Source organism: Petromyzon marinus, chromosome 12 (assembly GCF_048934315.1).
Source record: "Petromyzon marinus isolate PM22_M1 ecotype Great Lakes invasive population chromosome 12, UKy_Petmar_22M1.pri1.0, whole genome shotgun sequence".
NCBI classification, from domain to species: Eukaryota; Metazoa; Chordata; class Hyperoartia; order Petromyzontiformes; family Petromyzontidae; genus Petromyzon; species Petromyzon marinus.
The window spans coordinates 13,222,768-13,246,813 of NC_133678.1; the positions used below are offsets into that span (position 1 = coordinate 13,222,768).

The following is a 24,046-nucleotide window of genomic DNA, read 5'->3' on the forward strand; positions in this document are numbered from 1 at the left end:
CTGAAGACGACCGTTTGTGTTATGGTCGAAACGTCGTGAGAATTTTTATTGTTTTATATATATTTTATTATTTTATTGTTTCCCTTCAACGAGACTTTATCGAAAGAACTAAGTATATGAATTACTGCAGTCACGAAAGCTTTAAATCAAAATTCAGTTTGTTAGTTTTAACACGTAGGCTTTCCCGACCGATATCATCCATAATACAGACTTTTTGGGCGAGATCGCGTAAATATATAAATGCGTCGTTAAAGCCGCCACAAGCCAATCAATAACTTTGTCACGCGAACAGAACGTGGCCAATTCGTGACTAGTACGGCGCACCGGTGTGTTGCAGAGCAAAGCCACAACATATTTAAGGAACGAAACAGGAGAACCAGAGAGCATGGATTCCTGCAGTCACAAAAGCTTCAAATTTAGGGAGGATTTCTCCACAAATCTGGCTGCCGCTTGATGATGCCGCCTGTTAATTACTGGCGAAACGTCGGACTCCGTTTGGACTTTCTCTCCCGACACACCGGTGTTGCTGTACTTGTAACGAATTGGCACGTGCTGTTTACCAGACACACCTTACTAATTGGCCGTGCCGGGTGCCGGCGGGTTTCACGACACATTTATATTTACGCGATCTAACCCAAAAAATTGTATTTAAAATACTCGAATATTGTGAATAACCAGAGTTTGAATCCCTGATTAATGGGGGGGTGGGGCACCGTAGTTCCGCGCATGCGCACTGAGGCGCGCATAACGGACCCCAGCCCCGCCCCCCCGCACAGTCAGCTTGCCGTACATTTCCTAGTTCGGATAAGCGAAGCCCGACCAATGGGCGCGCGCTCGGCGGAACTCGAACCCCCACGCAACGGTCGCGCGAACCAATGGGCGCGCGTGCACGGAGAATGGTGGGGAGGGGTCGCTGCCTACCCCCCAACCACCACCAACCGTGCGCGTGAGCTGTGGGAAATCTAAAGCGTGGTTTGTCGAGACGGTGGTGGAGGAACCGTTATCATGGGGAAGAGGAAGGCCGATCTGGGCCGAGCGCTTCGGGCACGGCTCAAGGCGCGCATGGAGAGGTCCTCGGGCTACGACTCGACGTGGGACACGAGCGACGAGGACGAGGCCGCGCAGCAGACGGACTCGAGGCCTAAGAAGGCGGAGGTTACAAAAAAAAATAATTCGCGTTGTACGCGCACCTCCCCCACCAACCACCACCACTCGCCGAACCATGCTTTGGTTGCAGCGCTTGGCCTAGCGCAGGCTTTCCCGGGGACGTTCTCAGGAAACGCCGCAAGGGTCGGGGACACCATGTGGGATGTTGACGGGGGTTTCATTGGTGTTTGCATTTATATTCTTTGGTGTCTTTCGGTAAAGCCACGTAGATAGAATAAATACATCATTTTTTTTGTTGCCGATGCATTTAAACAAAATTGTGAGTTTTTATTATTTGGTACTTGTCATACGAAGTGCTTGGGCTGCTATGGTTTAGAATTGTTATGATCGAATTTGGAATGTGTACCTGACCTCGTCATGATAATGTGGAATTTCCATGTCTTGACTCGGCGCCTTTAATACAGATAGGCGAACGGGCAGACAGGTGTGACTTTGGAAAGGTATTTTTGGTGCACTGTTGAACATTACTCGAGTGCAATTCCTGTTATTTTGTAATGATTTAATAACGGTTTCCATCGTAAACACCCACTAACTGGTAATTTGTTAGTAACATTTTAAACAATCTATTTAATATACTATACGCTTGTGGAACATAAATGAAATCGTTTCTTACATTATTGTGGTTATAATTATGCTTCATGGATAGCAGATTCTAGAATTTTACTAATTATTAAAATGCTGTTAACTCGTAAGACTTTAGTACGTAATTGATTGCACAGAATAAGGAGAAGAAGCTTTTTTTTGTAGTGACCAATAAATAAAGTTTTTATTTTATATATACGGGTAATCCGTGTAATGAAAAAGACAAAGTTCCTGGTTATATTGGCACACCAGTACATTTTTTAATAATACAAATTAAAAAGAAGTGTCATTGTAAAATAATATTGAGATAATTGGCGGTATGTAAGAGCAGAAGTAAGTATAGATTACAATAGCTGTACAAAAAGTATAATCGTCATTGCCCTGCTTCAGGTAATTTATATTTATTGTTTTAAATTATGTATTAATTGTGTATTGTCAAATTTCTTTAACTTAAACATTCTGTTTTAAGATGCTTGTCATAAATCTAAATGGGTTAAAATACACGTCCAATTTTATTGTTACATTAATTTTAAAGCACCGATAAAACCGACAAGGAATTGTAAATTGGTTGTGTTTTTAAATTGTCATGTTTACTTTATTTCAGTCGATATTTCTAAATGTTAGAATTTTCGCTTACCTTTCAGTTAATGTCATTTTTACAGACAAGCTTTTTTTGACAATTTTTCAAGATTCAAAAGTTAAAATGAAGTTCTTGAATTCAATAAGCAGATATGTAAATGACGAGAAAATCTATCAACATAAAAAAATAATGTAGGCCAGAAAAGTAAAAAACACGTGCAAAATGTGTACCAAAAGCCTTTGTGCTTTCTGCAAAAATAATAAAAAACTATCGTGAAGAACTGCATTTTGGTCATCTTGTTTTAGTTCACTTTCAAAAATGCCTGTCAGTTTGCTAATTTATTTCGATGGTCACCTAAGACAAGAGGACCACAGTGCATTAATTCAGAAGCTGCTGATGTTTTTGTTGTATAATGGAGAAAGGCCGAGTGACTTTTGTACGTTTCTATGTATATTTTGAAATTCAATCAATTAGCGGACAATTGAATAACTACGACAGTAAATTACTGCTACAATACTTTTATCAGTTGTCAAAGTGTCCCAATTTTTTTGAACAGTGCTTTTCACCTTTAGTGGCCCAGAGCCAGTGATGGAAATAACACATTCCTGTAATGTGGGCTATTCTCTTTATAGAACAACCACTGCTGACTTCCACAAAGCGGTACCTATTTTTATAGACTCTTTTGTGATGGTATTCGCTCACTGTGTGCCATTAACGTAAACAGCTTTTCCAATTATGCTTTAAATTATTAACATATATTTGTTGTCATAAATGTAAACCTGAATTGTAAAAAAAAACATCAACAATCATGAAAATTCTATTTAATGTTGAAAGAAGTTCGATTTGGTATGTGTGATAGGTCAATTCATGATGCTAATCTGATCCATATACGTGGCAATAAAGAAATCAGGGAAGGTTTCTACATCATAAACTAAAATAACACTTGAGTCCATCCATTAGTGGACCTTCTGGATCATTATTTTAAAGCCCTGGTTAAACATGGCAATCCCTGAATTGATTTCAGCTTCTCGCTGTTTCATGAGCAGAGTGTGACCTAAAAGGGTTATTTTGTACAATGTTGATGTTCTCTGCTGAACATGACAATGGGGACCCACAATGGCGTTTGTCTAAAAACTGGGCAACCCAGAAGTAGCATTTAATTGGCCACACCCTGTTGATGAGACTTAGTGAAGTTGAGACCAGTTCAGCACGTGATTTATTTACTGGCCATAGCGTTGTGGATAAACTCAGGATATTAACGTAATCTTGAACCCTAAGCTCGGCCTGAAATTTACACCTTTCCACAGAGGACCTTGTGTGGGAGAAGCGTGTTTGCAGCAAAGGATCTGCAGCGGTATCGACGTAACTATCCGGTAAGGGCATCATATATCACTGTGCCACTTGACGTTGCAGAACTAATGGTATAGCACTGGAACAGGAGGGTCTACTTTAATAGTATCTCAGTTCCTCAACATGTTGCTGAATTCTCAATTGTGTTTCGTTTACAACTGCAGCAGGGAACTGGCTTTTGCGGTAGTCGGCATGCCTGCAACAAAGCCATTTTATAAGGTGTCAGAAGTTTAGTTATCTTTGCACTTTGGTAATATTTGTAGGGAATTGGCCATCTGTTTTAGGATCCATATACCTGTCAACCCCTTATCAATGCCCTACCTTATTACAGACCAATTCAGACCTGATTTGTCACCCCATGTTCTTATACATCTCAACGTTCATCCTACAAAGTTCCATCACAGCAGAGAAACACAAACATAGACAAACACATTTTTGCCCGTACTGAAACGGCTGTACGGCGTATGAACCTAAAAACTCAATTTCCCTGTGCAAGAATATGGGTAAACTGTATGGATTGATGGGTATAGGTCCATGTTAAAGGTGCTTTCACTTTTTTGGTTAATGCATGTGTAGTGAGTCCAATTGAGTCGCAGACGTTATCTAGGGAGCAACACTATTCATTCACACAACAGCACGAACATAACACAACCTATGCTCGGGTCTCGAATGCCCATCGAACCACGCTACGGCAGAACTAGACACGGTTCGCTATCCTGGTCTGGACCACAAGCTGGGTCCCGGACTGCATGGCTAGAGGCTTCTTCTCCCCGACGTGGATCTTCGAACACCAACACTTGAAGAACCCCCGAGCTCCTCACGGAGCTCTTGTTATATGCTCCCGGAGTGGGGCTGGCTCAGCCCTTAGACCCGCCCACCTTCCAGGCTCCTCGAGCCCCTTCTCGAATGTTCCCGAGAGCTCTCCGGGACCACGTGACCGCCCCTCGGCCTCCGTCCACAGGTGGCCCCGCTCCAGTATTGTCCGGTCATGTGACAACAGGTCAGCCAGAGTATCATGCCCCAGAGTAAGCCTGGCTGGCTGACACTCGCTCTCGCTCCCTCACTGGGAGCCGGCACCGTACACTGCTCGCGGTGCCTCCGCGCTAACCACCGCTCACCCAACCACCGCTAGTGTTGGTACTGCAGCCTGCAACCCAGGCTGCCCGCAATGACAATTACCGGCCGTGACTTCGCAATTCCCGGCAACACACAGTGACAAGTACAATCACTACATCACTCCCCCCTACGTAGCTTCCAGCTGTCCCGGCTGCTAATTCTCCCCAAGCAAGCAACCGACGTAAACTAACATAACCAACAAGTGTGCTCCAACAACATAACAAGGCAACAATAAATAACCCAACCCAAATGTACAATATATACACATGACAACAAGACAAAAAAACAACCGGTCAAACCGACAACCGCGGCACACAAAATCCCCACAACCACCATCTCCCACCCTCAATGTGTAACAACGCTCGTGAGCTCGATGGCAAGCAGGATCAGCCAAATACTGTCCATGACTCACGTGAGCGCGACAGCCCATGACGGTGTGGGAGTGTGCAATGTGTGGGATCATGCAAAACGAGTCTTTGAGCGAGTCCGTGACGCCAGTCCTCCAGACGGGTTGGGCTCGACCGCCTTGGGAGGGCCGGGGGGAGCAAGAAATCGACCCGACGAAGCCGGCTCCTCACGCAGAGCAGTAGTCCAGGTCGTTGGGTCCTTGGCCTTCCGAGCCCGCGAGGCCGACACGAGCAGCCGCGTGCGAGGCATCAGTTGCGTGGCGCCTGGGGGCGGAACAGAAACAATCTCCTGAGGACCCGCGTCGGCAGACGCACGCCCCAGCTCGTCGGACACACCCGACACTCGGCCCCTTCGTTATGGAGAAGAAACAAACTCGCACGGCGTGATTAATGGTTTCAGGCCAAAAAGGTGCACAAACCAGCTCCGCTTAACAAACCGAACCTGGACACATTGGGGCCTCACGACCCGAACGACATCAACCGGCCCTCTTCAAGGTTGCAGCAATTTAGGTGACGTGCCCACTGGCACCTGCGGACAATGCAACCAGGCCCTGTCACCCGGCGACCGATTGTGCAGGGAAACACGGCCACCCTTGAGCCGCTTGTTGCCAGCTGCCTGGCCCGAGAATTAACGCTGGCGGCTTCCCGCGCCTCAAAAAGTTTGCCCATTCTGAGGTGCAACAGCCGTTTATGCACAGCCCACACGACCTCGCCCCGCAGGGCGGTAGGGACAACAATAGCATAACGGCGCAATCCTCCATCCCAATACATGAGCAATCTTCCCCGCAGCACAAACAAATTCACATCCCATGGTGTTTCACCATCGGCGGTCACCCTGACACGCCGGCACAGCTTAAGGAGGGATGAATCTTCCGCCTGTCGACGTCCCCATACCTCATAATCAAGACCCAAGGTAGCATCACGCGCGACAGGGACGTCGCCCGTCCCCTCAGCGGCGTTCGTAGCAGACGCAACGAGAGGGGAGGGGGAGGTCGAGCCGCATGGCCGACAGCGACCCGAACCCGAAAAACATGCGCACTCCCCGGGCACTGGCAATCGCGAGAGTGCATCGGCATTTGAATGGCGAGTACCCTTACGATATGTGACATTGAACGAAAAATCCTGTAGGATTTCAAGCCAGCGCGACAATTGGCCTGAGGGCTGGTCCACACGCAACGCATACTGGAGCGCCGCATGGTCCGAGCGCACTTCGAAGTGCCGCCCGTACAAATACGGCCGATACTGCTGCACGAACACGACAATGGCCAACAGTTCCCGGCGCGTAACGCAGTACCGCTGCTCCGTCGGAGACAGCACCCTGCTGCCATACGCAACCACGTGCTCCACGCCATTAACGCTCTGAGATAACACGGCACCAATGCCGGTATTACTACCATCCGTGTCCAAGATGAACGGCAGTGAAAAGTTGGGGAGGAGCGTTAACAAGGCCATCGCGAATGGAGCAGAATGCAGCCTCCTCCGCCTCCCCCCAATGAAATTTCTGGGCCTTGGCCGTCAGGGCGTGGAGGGGTTTAGCAATGGACCCGAACCCCGCAACAAATCGGCGATAATAAGTGGCAAAGTCAATAAAACTGTACACCTCGGTAGCCGAGGTGGGTGTCGACCACGTCCGAACACAAGCAGTTTTCTCGCAATGCCCGATTCGCTATGTGGCCCAAGTAACGGACAGATTTTAGGAGCAGATGACATTTGTGGGGCTTGAACTTCAAGTCGGCGGCACGCATCTTAACAAAAACAGCCCGCAGGCGATCCAAATACTCATCAAACGTGCGGTCGAAAACGATGACGCCATCGAAATATATCAGGCACAAATCCCACTGGAGGCCCACCATAAACAATTCCATCAGCCTCTGAAAAGTGGCAGGCGTGGAATGCAGCCCCATCGGAATTCGGTTGAACTCAAACAGCCCTTGGGGCGTCCGAAAAGCCGTCTTGGGCCTCGAGGCATCGTCAAGCGGAAATTGCCAAAACCCGGACAAAAGGTCGAGGGTCGAAAAATACCGCACGCCTGCCAGAGCGTCCATGCGAGGCAGGGGGTAGGCATCCACGACTGACACTTTGTTAAGTTTCCTGAATTCGACGCAAAACCGCAGAAAGCCGTCGTGCTTCTTAACAAGGACAATCGGATCCCCCCATGGACTGGTGGACGGCGAAATGATATCCGCGGCCAACATTTAATCCACCGCCACACGAACATGGTCCTTCCTAGCCGGACTCAGGCGATAAGGATTCTGTCGAATGGGGGCAGCATTACCCGTGTCAATATGGTAGCTCAATAGAGATGTCCGACCAATATCAAATTTTGACTTACTAAAAATGTCGGAAAATTCCCACAGGAGCGCCCTTAGTTTCCGCGTTTGGCCCGTGGACAAATTGCCGTATTCCTAACATAATTTGTCGATCCATGCCTCATCGATCACAAGAGGTCCGTGAGATTGAACGCCGACCCCGACATTTCCCACAACATCCGCTTTCGGACACGCCGGGGACGCGTGAGCGATCACGGAACCCTCTTGAATAATCGTAGTGTCAGACCCGGTGTTAAGGATCTGTATAAACGGCGGCTGGTCCTGGGAGACCAGTGTCTGTGCCGCAACCAGCGAAATCTCTCGACTGATTTTATTCGAGGGACCCAGCACAATGCCGTTACTCACGGCATGCGCATCGAGCGGTTTTCGCAAACGAAGAGGCACTAGCATTTGAGCACCGGGGGGGGATCCGCACCTTGCGGCATGTAAGTGCCTGTACCGTAGCATTAGCAACATTAATGCGAGTCTGGGATGGAAGAAAAGCCATACGCCGTCCTGACGGCAACTCCAAACATCCCTGATCGATACGAATTTTCAGGGGCATCTTGCCGAGAAAGTCAGTCCCCAGCAGGCACGGGACAGCCAGGGTCGTGGAAACCAACACGTGGCCCGACAATTGGACATCGGCAATGCGCAATGCAACAGAGATCCGACCTATTATCCCCAATGAACCGCCATTAGCGGCGAAACACGGAGCATCTACCGGCTCTAAAACGCGACACCGGCGTGGCAAAATGTTATAAATCAACTTGGATATAATGGTCGAGGACACACCAGTATCCACAAGCATGCGCACCCCAACACCCTCAACAAACCCGAGCACGGCCGACGACCCCGCGGTTGCCGCAACCACACGACCTGCCAGCTCCGAGCACTGTTCAGGTCGGAGCGGCCGCGCGTCGCGAACACGACCCGACTCCTCCCGAACACGCGCGCGACCCCGACACACACCGGACCCCCCCGATGAATGAAGGGAACCCCAGGGCCGAGTGTGAGGTGCACCGCGACTCGCTTTGGGGGGGATGGAGTCATAGGAAGGCGGATGTCTCAAGGCCCGCCGTCGAGGAACCTGGCAGCCCGACTGGACATGCCCCGGCAGGCCGCAGTTGTAGCAGGTGACCGTCCGTCGCTGGAACGGGACGAAGCAGACCTCACCCGCCGCCGGTCGTCCCGCCGCCGATCTCCGTCACCCCGTCGATCGGTGCCCCGCTGATGCAGCGAGCACGCGGACATGGCCTCTCCGACCGTGTGGCCCTCGGGCTCCGCGGAAGACGCGGAGCACGCCACCAACACTCTGTCACGTTGCAGGGTCTGCTGCGCCTGGATACACCTGGCGATCTTGAGCGAAGACACGTCCCTGCCGTCGGCGGGAAGTACAGTGTGAAGATCCTTGGCGAGCTCCAACATCTTCTCAAGCACCAGCGCGACGTGGCCATCGTGACCCATGAGCGGATACGCGGCCTTCGCCAGCGCCAAAAGTGCACTCCTGTACGCGAGGGCCGACTGAGTATCACCTCTCCGCCTCACCGCGAACTTCTGGCGGGTGTTCAGCGGAGGCTCAAAAGTGGCGGCCATCTGGTCAAACGCCTTCGTGAGAGTCGACCTCTCGGACAGCGGGATGGCGAGGAATGCCACGAAAGCATCGTCATCGAGGGTGGCGGAAGCGCCTTCAGCGCGTCCGCCTCCGACCATCTCGCCACGTCGGCATTCGTGAGGAATCTTCTCTTAAACGCCACCCAATCTCCGCTGGAGGCCACAAATTTTTTAATGAAGGGCAGGCGACGGCGGTGCGATTGGACGTCAAATGACGAGGACGTCCCTGTTTCAAGCTTGGCGGTCCCCGCACTCCCCGCTGGCGGCAAAATGGCGCCTGCGAGCGTGGGCAGCGGCAATGGCGTTCCCGCCCTTTGTGAAATGGCGGCCAAGTCGCCTTGCCCGGCTGGCTCCGCCACCCCTAACTTCGCCGTCGAGGGGAAGGACCGCATCTCGACGAGGATGGAGGACGCTGCTTGGAGGAGGTCAGCGAGACGGCCATGCGCGTCCCTGACGAGCTCCTCAACAGAAGGCGAGGTGCCCCGCGCCCCGGCTGCACCCTGCTCCGTGGGCAGCGTCTCCACTCCGTCCTCGGTGGCCGTGGGCAGAATCAGCTCGTCACCGTCTTCATCATTCGACGCTCGCACACGAACTCTGCGACGTGTAGACATCTTCCGTCTACCGCTAGATATTACCTAGCAAGTTTGCCACTTCCAACACCAGTTGTAGTGAGTCCAACTGAGTCGCAGACGTTATCTTGGGTGCAACACTATTTATTCACACAATAGCACGAACATAACATAACCTACGCTCGGGTCTCCCGGACCGCGTGGCTAGAGGCTTCTTCTCCCTGACGTGGATCTTCGAACACCAACACTTGAAGAACCCCAAGCTCCTCAAGGAGCTATCGTTATATGCTCCCGGGCTGGGGCTGGCTCCGCCCTTAGCCCCGCCCACCTTCCACATGACCGCCCCTCGGCCCCCGTCCACCGGTGGCCCCCCTCCAGTATCGTCCGGTCACGTGACAACAGGTCAGCCAGAGTATCATACTCCAGAGTAACCCTGGCTGGCTGACGCTCGCTCTCGCTCCCTCACTGGGAGCCGGCACCCCACACGACTCGCGGTGCCTCCACGCTAACCAGCGCTCACCCAACCACCGCTAGTGTTGATACTGCAGCCTCCAACTCGGGCTGCCCGCAATGACAACATTACCGGCCGTGACTTCGCAAGTCCCGGCACCACAGTGACAAGTACAGTCACTACACATGTACGAGAAAATATATCTCATTGTAGGGGGGCAGCTGTGGTGTAGTGTTCAGCATGCTGTGAACCTGGCAACCTGAGTTTAATTCCTTGGTCAAGGCTAACATTCGGTGAGAGTTATATTTGAACTGGTGCTGGCCCTCACTTCACCAACCCATACTGACCAGTATGGTAGAGTATGATCAAACAACCTCTATAACTGACATGGGGAATATCTTCAGCTCTGGATTGACAGATCAATGCACTATTAAAAGAGAATAATTGAAAAATATTCCTTGGTATGCAACATTCATTTATGCAAGTAAAAAAACAAGTTTCAAACAAACATGCAGTGCTTTTATACTGCAGTGATGGCTATGTTTGCAATTCTAAGTGTTCAGACGAAGTTGCATGCGCTTAAAATCATGTTGCGTCACTTATAGTTCCAATAGTAGCCGCACCATTGTCAAAGTAATACCAATATGCTCCACCACCTGTGAATTGCGATTACCACGTATTACTGCTGTCATGTAAGTATCTCCAAAGGGAGAGACCTAAACACATTTCTGCGGAGGGAGCTGGTAGGAATGTTGGGTTACTCGGTCAATGGCCAGAGTCAACGGCGGCGTGGTTTATTCCGCAAATATGCCCGACTGTGAGGGCGGGTACAAACCGGCGTGAGTAGGTTAAACGTTGAGTTTTATAAGGGCACCACGGGGTGACCAGCCCCTCCCCACCCAGCCCCACCCCCCACCCAGTCCCACCCTCCCCACCCAGCCCCTCCCCACCCTCCCCACCCAGCCCTTGCCCACCCTCCCCTCTTCACCCAGCCCCACCCCTCCCATTTTTGGATGCACGACGGACGGACACAATAATCCCGTGGGCTGGTGTAACCAGAGGTTCCTACCAGTATTATGCTGTATTTGCCAAGGAGGCCAGGAACATTGCGAAGGGAACCTACTCAAGGGGCTGGCTTGTATTTGTCTTGCTAAGGGATTACCAAGGGCAGTCTACATTTACTTACCTTTATATTGTCCTCAGCACATTCAACTCTTTGGTCTGAGGGCAGAGGACAGAACCAAATGTGGGTTTGTTTTTTCTGAAAAGCTCCCGCACAATAGTTTGTTACTGCTGTGAATGAGTCGCCTAGGAAAGCCATTCTTTTGTTACCCCAGAATAATATACAGGCAATCTCCGGATTGTGGAAGACCCGACTTACGGAAATCCAACTTTACGGAAATGCTCTCATAAATCATGTAAAAAAAGTTAAATATGCGGAAATGTTTGCGTGAGTTACATAAGCACAAATAGTGATGAATACCACGGAGTGAGGTGTAAGCTCCCACCTTACGCCTCCACCAAAACGCGGCCTTCTCACCGAGCCCGAGCTTCACTAGGATTAAGTCAAATGTAATTTTTTTGTAGCGTTACTAATTCTTTTCCTTTTGTTACTTTAAGAAATGGTTTGTTTTCTGTGCTTAGAACTGTCTTTTTTCTCCCATGTTTCTGCTGCTAGTTGTCTTGATTTGAAGTTTATTTTATCAGTTAGTTACTGTATGTACTGTGTGTATGTGTGCGTGTATCTGTGTGTAGTGTAGTGGTTAGCGCAATGCACTACGAAACCCGGCGACCCGAGTTTGATTCCCGCTCACGGCCAACACCGGTGACGTTTATCCGAACCGGTCTTGGGCCTCCCCTAGGTCGACTCAGCCTCAAATGAGTACCTGGTGTCGTGTGTAAACATAGACACTGAGGAGACAAAGGCGGTCGGGCGTGGTGCTGGCCACCCACCCCCTCGTATACCGTGCCTGCCTTCATAGGTGCTCGCTAACAGCACTTGCCCCAACATCCTGTTAAGGCTATACGGGGGATCTTTATCTTTGTGTGCGTGTATGTATGTGTATGCGAAGTCTAGGCCGAGCCTAATGCATCGTAAACGACCATTAAAAAGTGACTGCTTTCTGTTAACAATTAATATTACAATTTTCGTGGTATTCATAAACAATTGGATACAGTATATGTTCCATCAGATTAATTATGGGTAGTGTTAGGGTAGATATTCGATGAAATGAAAGAGTGATAGGAAGTGCAGAGCGTATGTTAAGCGATACGATACGGGTAGCGATAGAAAACGGACGATAGCGCGATAAATTACCGAGAGAAAATTGAAGGCAAGACACAACTATTACCGGCTATTGGATTTTATTGTTGATTTTGGAGGAAAATTGTTCAATTTCCGACATACGGAAAGTTCTGGTTCCGGATCGTTATCGGCAACCTAACCATTTGGTAACCTTGGGACTGCCTGTACCCGTTTGCTTAGAGAGGGTTCACATTGTCCTGCGTGCCCTCAAACAGAGTGATGCTTATATTGGGAGCTGGTGATATGAATCTCCTCCGTCTTATACTCTCATGTGGGCTTAAAGTAAAATAATTACATTTGAATGAGGGGCTTAGTTAAATATATTACTGTATTATATTGCGATTGAATTGCCTGCATCTAGACAGAGTGAGGTGTTTTTCCATTCACGATCTCCATATGATACATTTAAATTAAGGAACAGTATTGATAGTAGTGTTCCAGCACCAATATCAGTTTACATTTTTGTAATTAACCATCCTTTTAAAATAAAGGCAGTGTGAATGCCTTATAATGGAAGTACTAATAATTGACATGATACATTTGTTAGGTCTCTGGCAGGTCAGATTAGGGAAGTACAGTCATACCTCGGTATACAACCGCTTTGTAATACGTCGAATTTGGTATACGTTGTGTTTTGACGAGAAAAAAATGTCTTGGGATACGTCTTTCTTGGGATACGACGCACTTGCTAGAACTTGTCTGGGTCGGGATGAGTCACCGTGTACCCGCGTAGACCCCGTTCACGACTGAAACAAAGCGCCGCTCCTCAGTCTGGCTGTAGATCTCGTTCAGTGCACAACCCTTGCTATAACTCTCTGTGAATTTTCACGTGTTTTTTTGTCATTTAATGTATGTATGCATTTTAGTAATAAGTAGTGTCTACATTGTGTTATACAACCACATTAATGTATAATATGGCATATAAAATATAATTTCTTATACTCTGGAACGGATTATTTCCTTTCCCTTTATTTCTTATGGGAAAAATTCGTTTGGTAGACGTCAATTCCGGTATAAGTCCTCCTACCTTCTGGAACGAATTAACGACGTATACCGAGGTACCACTGTACCCAGAAGCTAGCTTTCATCTGACTTGTTTCAAGGATCTTTGGTTCCACAACCCATGGTTGCACTTTTCTGCTGGGCAAATTATTGATTGGCTCGCTCTATGCCTTTCGCTAGTTAAGTCCTCAGAGCTAAGCAGAGCCAAATTGAGTGAAAACCCCAATTTATATGCTGTTTATTACATTTTTTTGTGGCCGGGTTCACAAACATTGTACTCAACAATCTGGTTTATGCTACGTGAGAACCCACGTTTGAAATGCACGAACTCAGATCACAAACACAGGTATTAACATTTGTTTCTGAGCCATCCAGCCACGTATAATGATAATTCACTGTCGGAGGTTGTGTTGACGATGCTTGTCCCTGTTTACCCTTTCAGGGCACACAAGATGACATCCCTGCTGGAAGGATGATGAACTATAAATTTTATCTGAACCAGTTGAGGTGCAAGCCTGGCAGTAAGATCATACATAAACACACACACACCTCCACCCCATACACACCCAGCACTACGGCAGCAACATTCACCATTCTGCAGCAACAGTCACCATTCTTCTTGCGGAGTTTGCATCAGGCTTGGTGCACTTTTGAGGCCACTTGGAGTGATAAAGGCTTGGTTAATTGACCGGCGTGACTTGCCGATGAACCTCCCGCACTCGCCATTGTGCCAACTCGCGATGTTTGATTGGTTTTACACTGAGCTCATTGTTAATGGCAACAACGAACTCGCATACACACACCTTCACCACACACACAAAGGCAAAGTCATAGCTATACAAACTCCTAGAGCAAGTGCTGTTATCAAGCACATTTTAAGACCAGGATGGTACATGACGGGGCGTGTTGTGGCCACCACCATGCCCAATAGCTTTTTATCAGTGCCAATATTTAAACACTGCACCAGGTACTTATTTGAGGCTGAGCAAAAAAAACCAAGGGACTTAGTGGACAGTGATGCACAAGCACACATAAAAAACACCCTACATTCAATTTGTGCTGAGTTTATTTAAGGCCGAGTCAACCTAGATGAGGTTCATGACAGTTGTAAGACCACTTGCTATAGTTGTCATCGATGGACTGGAATAGGTCCATAAGGTTTGCTGTGTAATATAATAACCACTTTGCCACTGCTCCCCACACATCCACACACTTTTATAAGGTGATATAAATTAAATTTGCTGCCCATGACACCTCCTGTCTTTTTTTAATTTCATACAGGAGAGTCACACTGAGTCTTTTTCAGGAAGATCCTGCATTAGGTTTTTATTTTAATATTTTTTTTCAGCCAATTAATAAGTGTAAATACTTGTGGGAGAAAACCGGAACACCTGAAGAAAACACAAATCAAAAAGGGGCAACACTATACCCCTACAAATGGAAATAACGATTAGGCTACTTGCTGTACTGCATTCGCCTGGCAAGCCAGGGTATGGCAGCTCGACGGCCACGGGAAGGGAGTTTCAGAATATTAGTGCGCGATTCGACCAACCCTCGCTGCTGCCTCTGCAGTGCTGGATTACAGGCATGCATAGCCACCACCTAACCAGACAGCAATCCACTTGCAGTACGGCAAAAAGGTTACTAATCTATGTGCATTTCGAGTGTTATCCGCTCATGGGATTTATTTATATGCTCTGGTTAGCTTTGAAATGCAATTACATTTAAGTTGTAATATTCCTAGCAGAACACTCTTCAAAATTATCCTTCAGACTCGGTGAGGCTTTCATGGTAAAATTAAATACATTACTGTACAAGTATATATAACTTACAATTTTCTGCACAGGCATGCTGATCGAGGAGATACTCACCGACTGGTTTTCTGACTACGAGCAGCTGGAATGGAACCACTCGTACATCCAGTGGTAAGATTTGAGCAAACTAACAAGATTTGTAATTTATACTTTGAAAATATATATTTTGTATTAAATGAGAATGTATTCATTAGGTGAGAGAGCCCATTGAGACCACATGTCTCTTTTATTTTGGGAGAACTCGTGGAGAGTATAACCAGGCAGTGTTGTATTTCCAGCTGTAAATAGTTGTTCAAAACATTAGTCCGCTTAAAAAAATGTGCAGAGATTGCATGGTGGTTTAGGTGGCAGATTTGATAAGTACTTGACTATTTTGCAAAGTGTACAATTGGGATCTCACAACTGCCCACTAATTTCACTGAGAAATTACCAAAGTGGAAAAGTGTACATGTTGATTTATTTCCAGATAATGCCCACTAAGCCATATAGCTCTTTTTACACGCTTTTATTTAACTCACTCTGTCTGTTGTTGTCGTATCCTCAAATCTTGTAACTCAATTTTAAACCACTTCCCAATGTGGTATCGACTGCAAACTTGGTATACTTATGTCATACAGATGACAATACTATAGTTTATCATTACAAATTTAAGAAAATATTTTAAAACCATCTTTTCCATATGTTATGTTTCGGCTTGGGTCTAATTGTCCACGCTCAACTGACGTTGGCTGTAAATTACCACGGTCCCTTACGTTATGACAAGCTTTACGGCCACTTCCTGGAGTCTTGGAGTTTTTCCATTACGAGTACGGTACATTTCATTAAAGCGTGTTTTTAAAAAAGTATTTTTTAAATATTACTTATTCAGAAGCGACCTGGCCACAAATGAGAGCTCAACCCAGTGGCTTATCACGGGGAAAATGATACCAGCCAAATACTCTGAATGCATAATGTTGATTCTAAATGTGGAGGGAAAAACCGGAGGACCCAGATAAAAATCTACGCAACCATGGGAAGAACATGTCAGCTCCAAATATGTTATTCTGTTTAGGATTTATATAGCAGCGCCCTTTCCAGGGCACTTTACAATGCAAGCCGACGGCAGTACACAATGGGGCAAAAGGGGAGCACCGGGTAGGGTGGAGTGGCTGTCAGTGAGGGAGGTGACGGAAGGGTAGGAGGGACAGGGGATGGGAATGGAGCTGGAGTGTGATGGTGAATGAGGGCGACAGATGGGTGCAATGTGGATGAGAGGCAGCGGGGTTGGGGCTCACGCGTGAAGTGGTAAGATAGATAGGTGCTATGGCTTGGCATGGATGAGGGTAGGTGAAGGGTGGTAGGGGCAGAGGTGTGGTGGCCGGATAGTTGAGCTGATTGGGGAGAACAGCGGAGGGCTGGGGGAGAGATGTGGATATGGAAAGCAAGACGTGGGGGCCTAGGAGGAAAAGAGCTGGGGGACTGGGAGTGGGTTAGAGGCGGGAGAAGGAACTGGTAGGGGTGGAGGCAGTGGAAGAGAAAAAGCAATAGAAAAGAGAAAGGACCTTGAGGGTAGAGCGAAAGGAGGAAAGCGAGGGGGAGAGTCTTAATGTGGAGAGGGAGTTTGTTCCAGTGCACCGGGGAAAGAAGAGAGAAATAACGAAAGCGAGACTGGGCGCAAGGAGGTGAAGGAACAGTAAGAAATGAGAAAAAGGGAATATTGAGATCGGAGGGAGCGTGAAAGCACGTGTAAAGAAATGAGAGAAGAGAGGTGTGGGGGGAGGCAACACCATGCAAAGCTTTGAATACTCGGGTGAGGAATTTAAAAAGACAGCGATGATAGACAGGAAGCCAGTGAAGTTGTTGAAGGGGAGGAGAGCAGTCAGATGTGTAGGGAAGGTTGAGTACAGTGCGTGCAGCTGCGTTTTGGATATGTTGGAGAGGGATAAAGGCGTCAGCAGGGAGACCGACCAGGAGTGAGTTGCAGCAATCGAGATGAGTGAAGACAAGGGAGCGTATGAGGAGTTTGGTAGCGGTGGTAGTGATGAGGGGGCGGATTTTTTAAGTTGTACAAATGGAAATGGCATGTGCGAGTGACATTGGCAATGTGGGAAGTGAAGGAATGAGTGGAATTGAAGGTAATGCCAAGAGGAAGGGTGGTAGAATTTGGGAAGAGGCTAAGGGGGTGGGGGGAAGAAGTGGAGGGTGCAGGAGGGGGATGAGCGAGAGGATGGAAAGAAAAGCACCGAGGTTTTGGAAGGATTTATGGAAAGGAAGTGTTGGGTCATCCAGGCTTGTATGGTTGTCAGACAGGACGAGATGTGGAGGGAAAGATCCGTGGTGAATGATTGGAATGGAGAAGAACATTTTAGTGTCATCGGCAAGGAGGTGACAGGAAATATCAAAGGAAGAAAGAATCGACTCTAGGGGAGATGTTTATACAGAGAACAGAAGGGGACCAAGTACCGAGCCCTGGGGGACACCAACCATGAGAGGGGTGGTGGAGAAAGAGCAGCGGTTGAAAGAGACAGTCGATGAACGGGAAGTTAGGTAGGAACGGATCCAAGAAAGAGGAGTGTCAGAGATGCCGAGGTTGGAGAAAGTGGACAGGAGGATGGAGTGGTCAAGGGTGTCGAAGGCAGAAGGACAGGTCGAGAGATAAGGATGGAGCATAGACCGGAGTGATGCGAGTTGGCCAGGTGGTTGTGGATGTGGATGTGAAGGATGGCTGCTTCGGTGGAATGGAGAGGGCGGAACCCAGACTGGTGGAGGGGATACAGCGATGTTTCGGGCGCAACACAAGCGTCCGTCAATTGTTTCTTGCTGTGGTTGTCCCACATCAAGAAACAATTCAGCAATTGTTTCTTGCTGTGGTTGTCCCACCTGATGACGGACGTTTGTGTTGCGCCCGAAACGTCGTGATTTAATTTATTTTATTTTATACCTGCGTGACTTTACCGAGTATGGATCCCTACAGTCACGAAAGCTTCAAATCTGGAGGGATACAGCGAGTGGGAAGAGATATAGGATGAGAGGTGGGAGTGCACTAAGCGTTCAAGGAGTTTGGAGAAATAAGAAAGCAAGGAAATAGGGCGATAGTGTTGCAGGGACACATGGATCTAGAGAAGCTTTTTTGAGAAGCGGTACAATGATGGCGGTTTTGTTAGGGTTGGGGAAGATGCTGGAATGGAGGGAAGAGTTAAAGAGAGCCAAGATAAATGGAATAATATTGGGGAAAATGGATGGAAGAAGGGAAGGCAAAAGGGGATTGAGGGAGAAAAAGGTGGGGCGGGTTTTGGAGATGATGGTAGATAGTTCCAGAAGGGAAACAGGGGAGAAAGCATTTAAGGAAAAAGAAGTATGGTGGAGCGGGGAGGGGTCAGTAGGTGCAGGGATGTCAGGTGGTTGCGCAGTGAGCAAGGAGGAGCAGATGTGGTAAATCTTGGTAATGAAGTAGTTGAAGAGGACCACCTGAGTAGAGGCGGAGGAGGACGTGATAGGTGCGGTAGAAGACAGATGGAGCAGAGATTTTAAGGTATTGAAGAGTAGAGCAGGGTGTGGAGATAGGGCGGAATTGAGGAAAAGAAAGTATGATTGACGAGAAGCCTCCAGGGCCGAAGTGTAATTTGATAGTAGGGAAGTATATGAGGAACGTGAATCATGAGTTGGTGAGGTCCTCCAGATGCGCTCTGCTTTGCGTACGAGCCGGCGCTGTGACTTGAGCGGTGGTGATAACCAGGGACATGGGGAGCGTTGCGGAGGGTGGAAGCGAAGCAGAGGTGCAAGCGCGTCTAGAGGAAGAAAGTACTGAATTTAGGACAAAAGAAGCAGTGTCAGGGTGCAGGGACGAGAAATTTGAGTTGGGGGGAAGAGATGAGGAAATCAGTGGTCAAGGTTGGGATCGAACCCATGATCTCTTGTATACCAAGCGAGGTTGTTAACATCTCGCCACCAAACATAAAGACCCAGCTGTGACATTTCTGCAAGAAACACATTGAACGAATGTCGCAGCATAAATTTCATATTTATAAAATTACCTGACACTAATTTACAAAAAAATTTAACTTGATGGAGGGAAACTATTTTTGGCTTGTCATTGCAGCCGCTCCTTTTTCTGGTCTCTTTTAGTCTACCTTGGAGAGAGACCGTGTATCTCAGTGGGCCCCTGTGTGATTTAGTAAAGGATGTTGAGTGATTAATTGCTTTATTGATTGTTCCCTAGGCTTTTCCCGATAAGGGAGCAGGGCATGAACCCCTATGCAGCAGTATTGACCAAGGAAGAGATTGAGGTGAGCATCCAGGTCACATTTTACAAACTTTGCGTTGTACTTGCTGCCACTATTAGCACCATTATCACAACAATAACAACAGCCGCCATTCACCATTAAGTGGCGGTGACATCACCCGGGTGCTTGTGCCAGGCCAGGTGCACTCCGAGGCCACGTGAAGTGTCAAAGGCTTGCTGACAGGAGATCACAGGATAGACCCAGGTGCCATGAGTTGACTGACTTGACTGGCAGATGCACCACCTGTGGCCCCTACTGTGTGGACTTGCTGAATTTTAGTGGCCCGGCACTCCACTCATTGTTGTGAGCGTTGCTCCTCTGCCCTCCGCTGTTGTTCGATGACGATTGCCTCCAACTGCCCAGCAGCGTCTTTCACAAGCCTCCTCCAAAGAGGCCGATCTTGACACTGCTGATACCAGTCTTCAGCAAGTCCAGTCATCTCCACATCCTCCTGGATCACATTAGTCCATCTGTCCTGCAGCCCGAGCTATGCCCATTTAGTCCCCTTTACCTATCCAAACAAAAGCTGCTTGGACATGCGGTGGCTGGACATGTGGGCTACTTGACCCAGCCAAAGGCAGCTTTGCCCTCCGGAAGAGCTCACTGATGCGAATATGCCCAGATCTTTCAAGGATTTTTTGAGATCACACAATCCAGCCTGATTAAACCCAGGATGGATCATAGGCAGGCCAGCCTGAATGTTTCAAAATGTAACTAGGACCTTTTCCCGCACACTTGAGGAGGGAGATGCCCCGGTAGTTGTTAGACTCTGTATGGTCCATCTTAAAGAGAGGAGGACCACCAGGGCATCCGTTCAATCATGTGGAACCCGTCCTGTGGTCCAGGCCGTTGTGACGTCATATAGGGCAGTTTGCACACAAACGACATCCTCCTTCAGCAGTTTGGTTTGGAGATCATCTCCAGCTGGACGTCTGTGAAAAAGAGCTTCATAGCTCATCAGATTCCTCCAGTCTAAATAAAGATTCTGATCTCTGCCCACTCACTAGGAGTAATTACTTCTGCGAAAATCATCATCTCGCTGAGACTAGGCTACTGTGGGTTTGAATGGGGTCCTAGGTGGACACCCACCACCGCAGTGGAGGAATGGCAGGCGCATCTTACAGATGATAAGTTGATGGTTAGTGGGCAGATCAGCTCCACGGTAGGTCCTGGTGTGAAGGACATGGGCTGGCATCCGCTGTCCCGTTACTATATAGTCCAGCAGATGTTCTTGCTTGGACCAGGCGTGCATCCATGATGTGTAGATGCTCTATTGGTGGAACAGTGTTGTTGGTAACTAGCAGCCTCCTATCGTTACTAATGAGCTTTGGCCCATGCCTTCCAATTAGTCCGGCCCAGGTGCCCGCGTCATGACATACTGGAGCATTAAAGTGGCCCTGAGGGGCCACTCGAGCTCGCAAGGCCTCTGACTCATCAGCTTTGTCTGCATCTCTCTACTGATGTTCATCTTGGGTGGGGGCGTAAGCAACCACCACCACCACCACCATTCCTCGCCTCTTGTCGATGAGTAGGCCAGCCTACAGCAGCCTGGGACTCACAACTTTCCACACCCAGCCTCCACGCTCCCAAACCAGCATCAGCACCACCACCAGCATTACACCTCCACCACCAGCGCTGCTAACATCACCACCACCACCTGCATCAGCAGTGTACCAGGAGTACCACCAGCATCACTACTACCACTGTCACTGCCATCCTTCATTCTAGTAAATGATTGATATAGAAAAATATACAGGTGCGCAATAGTGTCTTGCACTAAACACGTCTTTGTAGGGTAAAACGAGTAGATATATAGGGTAGCAGGGATGTACCTCACGAATGATTCATAAGAGAAAAACGTGTACACTCTTGTCACAGGACATGAGATCTAATTTACTGATAACCTTTGATAATAGTAAAACTGACACACTCGCCTTGCTGTTTTAACTGTAAACATTCAGAATAAAGCTTCTGTGCATATGCTGCAGCTGCCTTTGCTTCTGACTCGTAAAGCATTGTGGGTTATGCTGTAAAGCTTTGCTGACCACATATTTTTGACCCTAGCAAATGATGTGCTGCTTATTTGCTAATTATTTGTGTTCATTGGTTCTTCCAACACGATTGTAGATTCATACCACTGTGTTTGCTTAAAACTTGCTTCACGAGAATTGAATTGCAAACCCCGACTTGTGAATCATTACATACCTAGCCCCCCCACTGTGTTTGATTGACTCCGCTCTCGTTTGTGTCACTTGCAAAATGTTTAGAAATTCAAGGAGTCAAAGGAGGTTCAGGGCCGGCTGATGCGGGCCTACCGCATGATGCTGGATTTTTATGGGATCATGCTCGTGAATGAGGAGACTGGGGAAGTGGCACGTACGGGCAACTGGAGGACGCGGTTTCTCAACCTGAACAGGCAAGTACTCTTCAGTCCATGGCATCCAGATCTGCCTGCGGAGTTTAGGCTTTCACCTAGTCGGGTGGTGCAGTGGTTAGAGCTCCTGACTGACAACTAGAAGGTTGTGAATTTACATCCCGCTCGGTGGTCATCTTGACCCATTATTCCTGGAAGGAATGGCCCTTGGAATTCCACCACTGGCTCAGGGCCGCCAGTAGAGATAAGTGCAGCCCTGTGCTCACTTGCGTAGGGAGACTATCTTGAGATGAAACCTGGATCTCTTGTGCTGCGCTTTTAGCCGAGTGTGTTGGTGCTTACCTGGATGAAGCAGACTCAATGTGCAAGAGACATTCATTGACGCTCAGGGGCAGTGACTCTGCCTGTAGAAGTAAGAACAGCAAGCATGTTGCCAGAATATCTACTGACCTTTACTATCAGCTCATGTGCATTCCATTTTAGACGTTGTTTTCGTACACATTAAGTAAAAATAATTTAAAAATAACTGGCCTAATATCCAAAGAAAAACCCTCCTGGGTAAAAATAAATTATCAGACTGATGAGGAATGGTCTCATTGGCATCACTGATATATCACATGTTAACTGTGATACAAATGAACTCTGAAGGTAATTCAATCAAACTCAGCTCTGATGTTTATTCAGCAGACCGGAGCAGGATGAAAACCGATCACTTGTCCACACAGTTTTGCAGCGACTGCATTCAAGACGTTGTCAATTGTTTTTTTTATCACATCATTGAACTATGGGAAAGCTTCTAAAGTTTCATTGATGTGTAATAATTACCGCATTGAAGACCTCTGCTTGTTGTATGTAGATGACCCTTCAATCCAACCTACCTCATCTGTATTTCTCTCTCTCTCGACACGACAGCCACACGCACAACAACCTGCGGCTGACGCGCATCCTCAAGAGTCTGGGGGAGCTGGGTCTGGAGAGGATGAAGGCACCGCTCGTGCGGTTCTTCCTGGAGGAGACGCTGTGCAACAAGCAGCTGCCGCGCGTGAAGCAGAGCTGCCTCGAATACTTCGTGTTCACCCTCCGCACGAAGAAGGAGCGTCGAGAGCTGCTGCTCTTCGCCCGGAAGCACTACCCGCAGCCCGACGACTTCCCGTGGGGGCCGCCCACGCACAAGCTGCCCGGCTTCAGGAAGCCGGCGGCAGAGCAGCAGCAGGAGCAGCAGCAGTGCGTAGCAGCGCCAGAGAGCGGGGGGAACGGCTCGTCCGAGCAGAAGGAACAGAAACACGACATCGGCGCGAGCTCGGAGATGGACGAAAGCCACGACGATCGGAAAATGGATGGCGACGAAGGGAAGTCGTCGCCGCTCGGCGACGACCCCAGGCCCGATCCTGCGCGGCCCGCGGAGTGGAGCGACGGTCCTCACGTTGCCACGGCGAGCAGCTCGACGTGTGCCGCTCACAAGGCAGAGCGGACGAAGACCGACGCGGCCACGTCGACGGAGGAAGAAGGGGAATACAGAAGTGTGCTCACAGGCGCCTGGCGATGCGACAAGACCGTGACACCGTGGCGAGGAGAGGGAGCGGCGACGGCGGTGATTGCGTCGCCGGCCCCAGACGGCACCGCCACCGCCGGGAAGCTGCGTGCGGTCGTGGTGTCGCACACGACACGTCTGCAGGAAGTATCATCCGGCGCTGAGAAAGGTTCGCCACGGAGCAGTGGGCGCATGGGCAGCGCTCTGCATGCAGCCAGAAGCCCAGCTGAGAAGAGCGTGTAGAATGAACAGTCGTGTAGCAGGAAGGAAATCGGTGGAGTTTTCGTTAAGCTTCACCTAGTGGTAACTGAATAACCACTGCCGGACTATTTCACAGACGTATTCTATTGGTTGTGCAGAGCTCATGGTTTCATTTCTCTGCGCTTGCAATTCCGGTCAAACTACGGATTCAAACTCATAAAGGTTATTTGCGTATGAATGATGTGCAATAGTACGTGCGAGATGATGGTCTGTTCATTTTTTCCCTCCACGTGTCGCCTTCTCGTGACATTCACCGTCCTTGGTATCCGGCTATTGCAAATAGGTTTTTTAACATTTTTATTTATATTTAAAAGTGAAAAGTACGGCGTGTATCTGCTCAACTTTTTAAGTG

The 24,046-nt window shown here is 48.5% G+C and overlaps 1 protein-coding gene across 2 annotated transcripts; it reads left to right on the top strand.

The window, feature by feature from the left end:
- Positions 1–933: 933 nt before the first annotated feature.
- On the top strand, positions 934–23,812 carry LOC116941536 (opioid growth factor receptor-like protein 1). 2 transcript variants are annotated; one of them, XM_032952686.2, is made up of 7 exons: positions 934–1,155; positions 3,637–3,702; positions 13,895–13,973; positions 15,299–15,377; positions 19,465–19,531; positions 21,796–21,944; positions 22,815–23,812. In XM_032952686.2, the coding sequence occupies exons 1-7, from the start codon at positions 1,006–1,008 to the stop codon at positions 23,674–23,676; spliced, it is 1,452 nt and encodes a 483-aa protein (XP_032808577.1). In that variant the 5' UTR covers positions 934–1,005; the 3' UTR covers positions 23,677–23,812. The 2 variants fall into 2 exon arrangements, with proteins under 2 accessions (XP_032808577.1, XP_032808576.2); XM_032952685.2 differs by having other exon boundaries at positions 1,115–1,180.
- Positions 23,813–24,046: the final 234 nt, after the last annotated feature.

Excerpts from the sequence above, each read along its gene's own strand:
- LOC116941536 (XM_032952686.2), top strand. The coding sequence starts at position 1,006 with ATGGGGAAGAGGAAGGCCGATCTGGGCCGAGCGCTTCGGGCACGGCTC. Across the intron at positions 1,156-3,636 it reads CGAGGCCTAAGAAGGCGGAG|AGGACCTTGTGTGGGAGAAG; the intron begins GTTACAAAAAAA and ends ACCTTTCCACAG. Across the intron at positions 3,703-13,894 it reads GGTATCGACGTAACTATCCG|GGCACACAAGATGACATCCC; the intron begins GTAAGGGCATCA and ends TTACCCTTTCAG.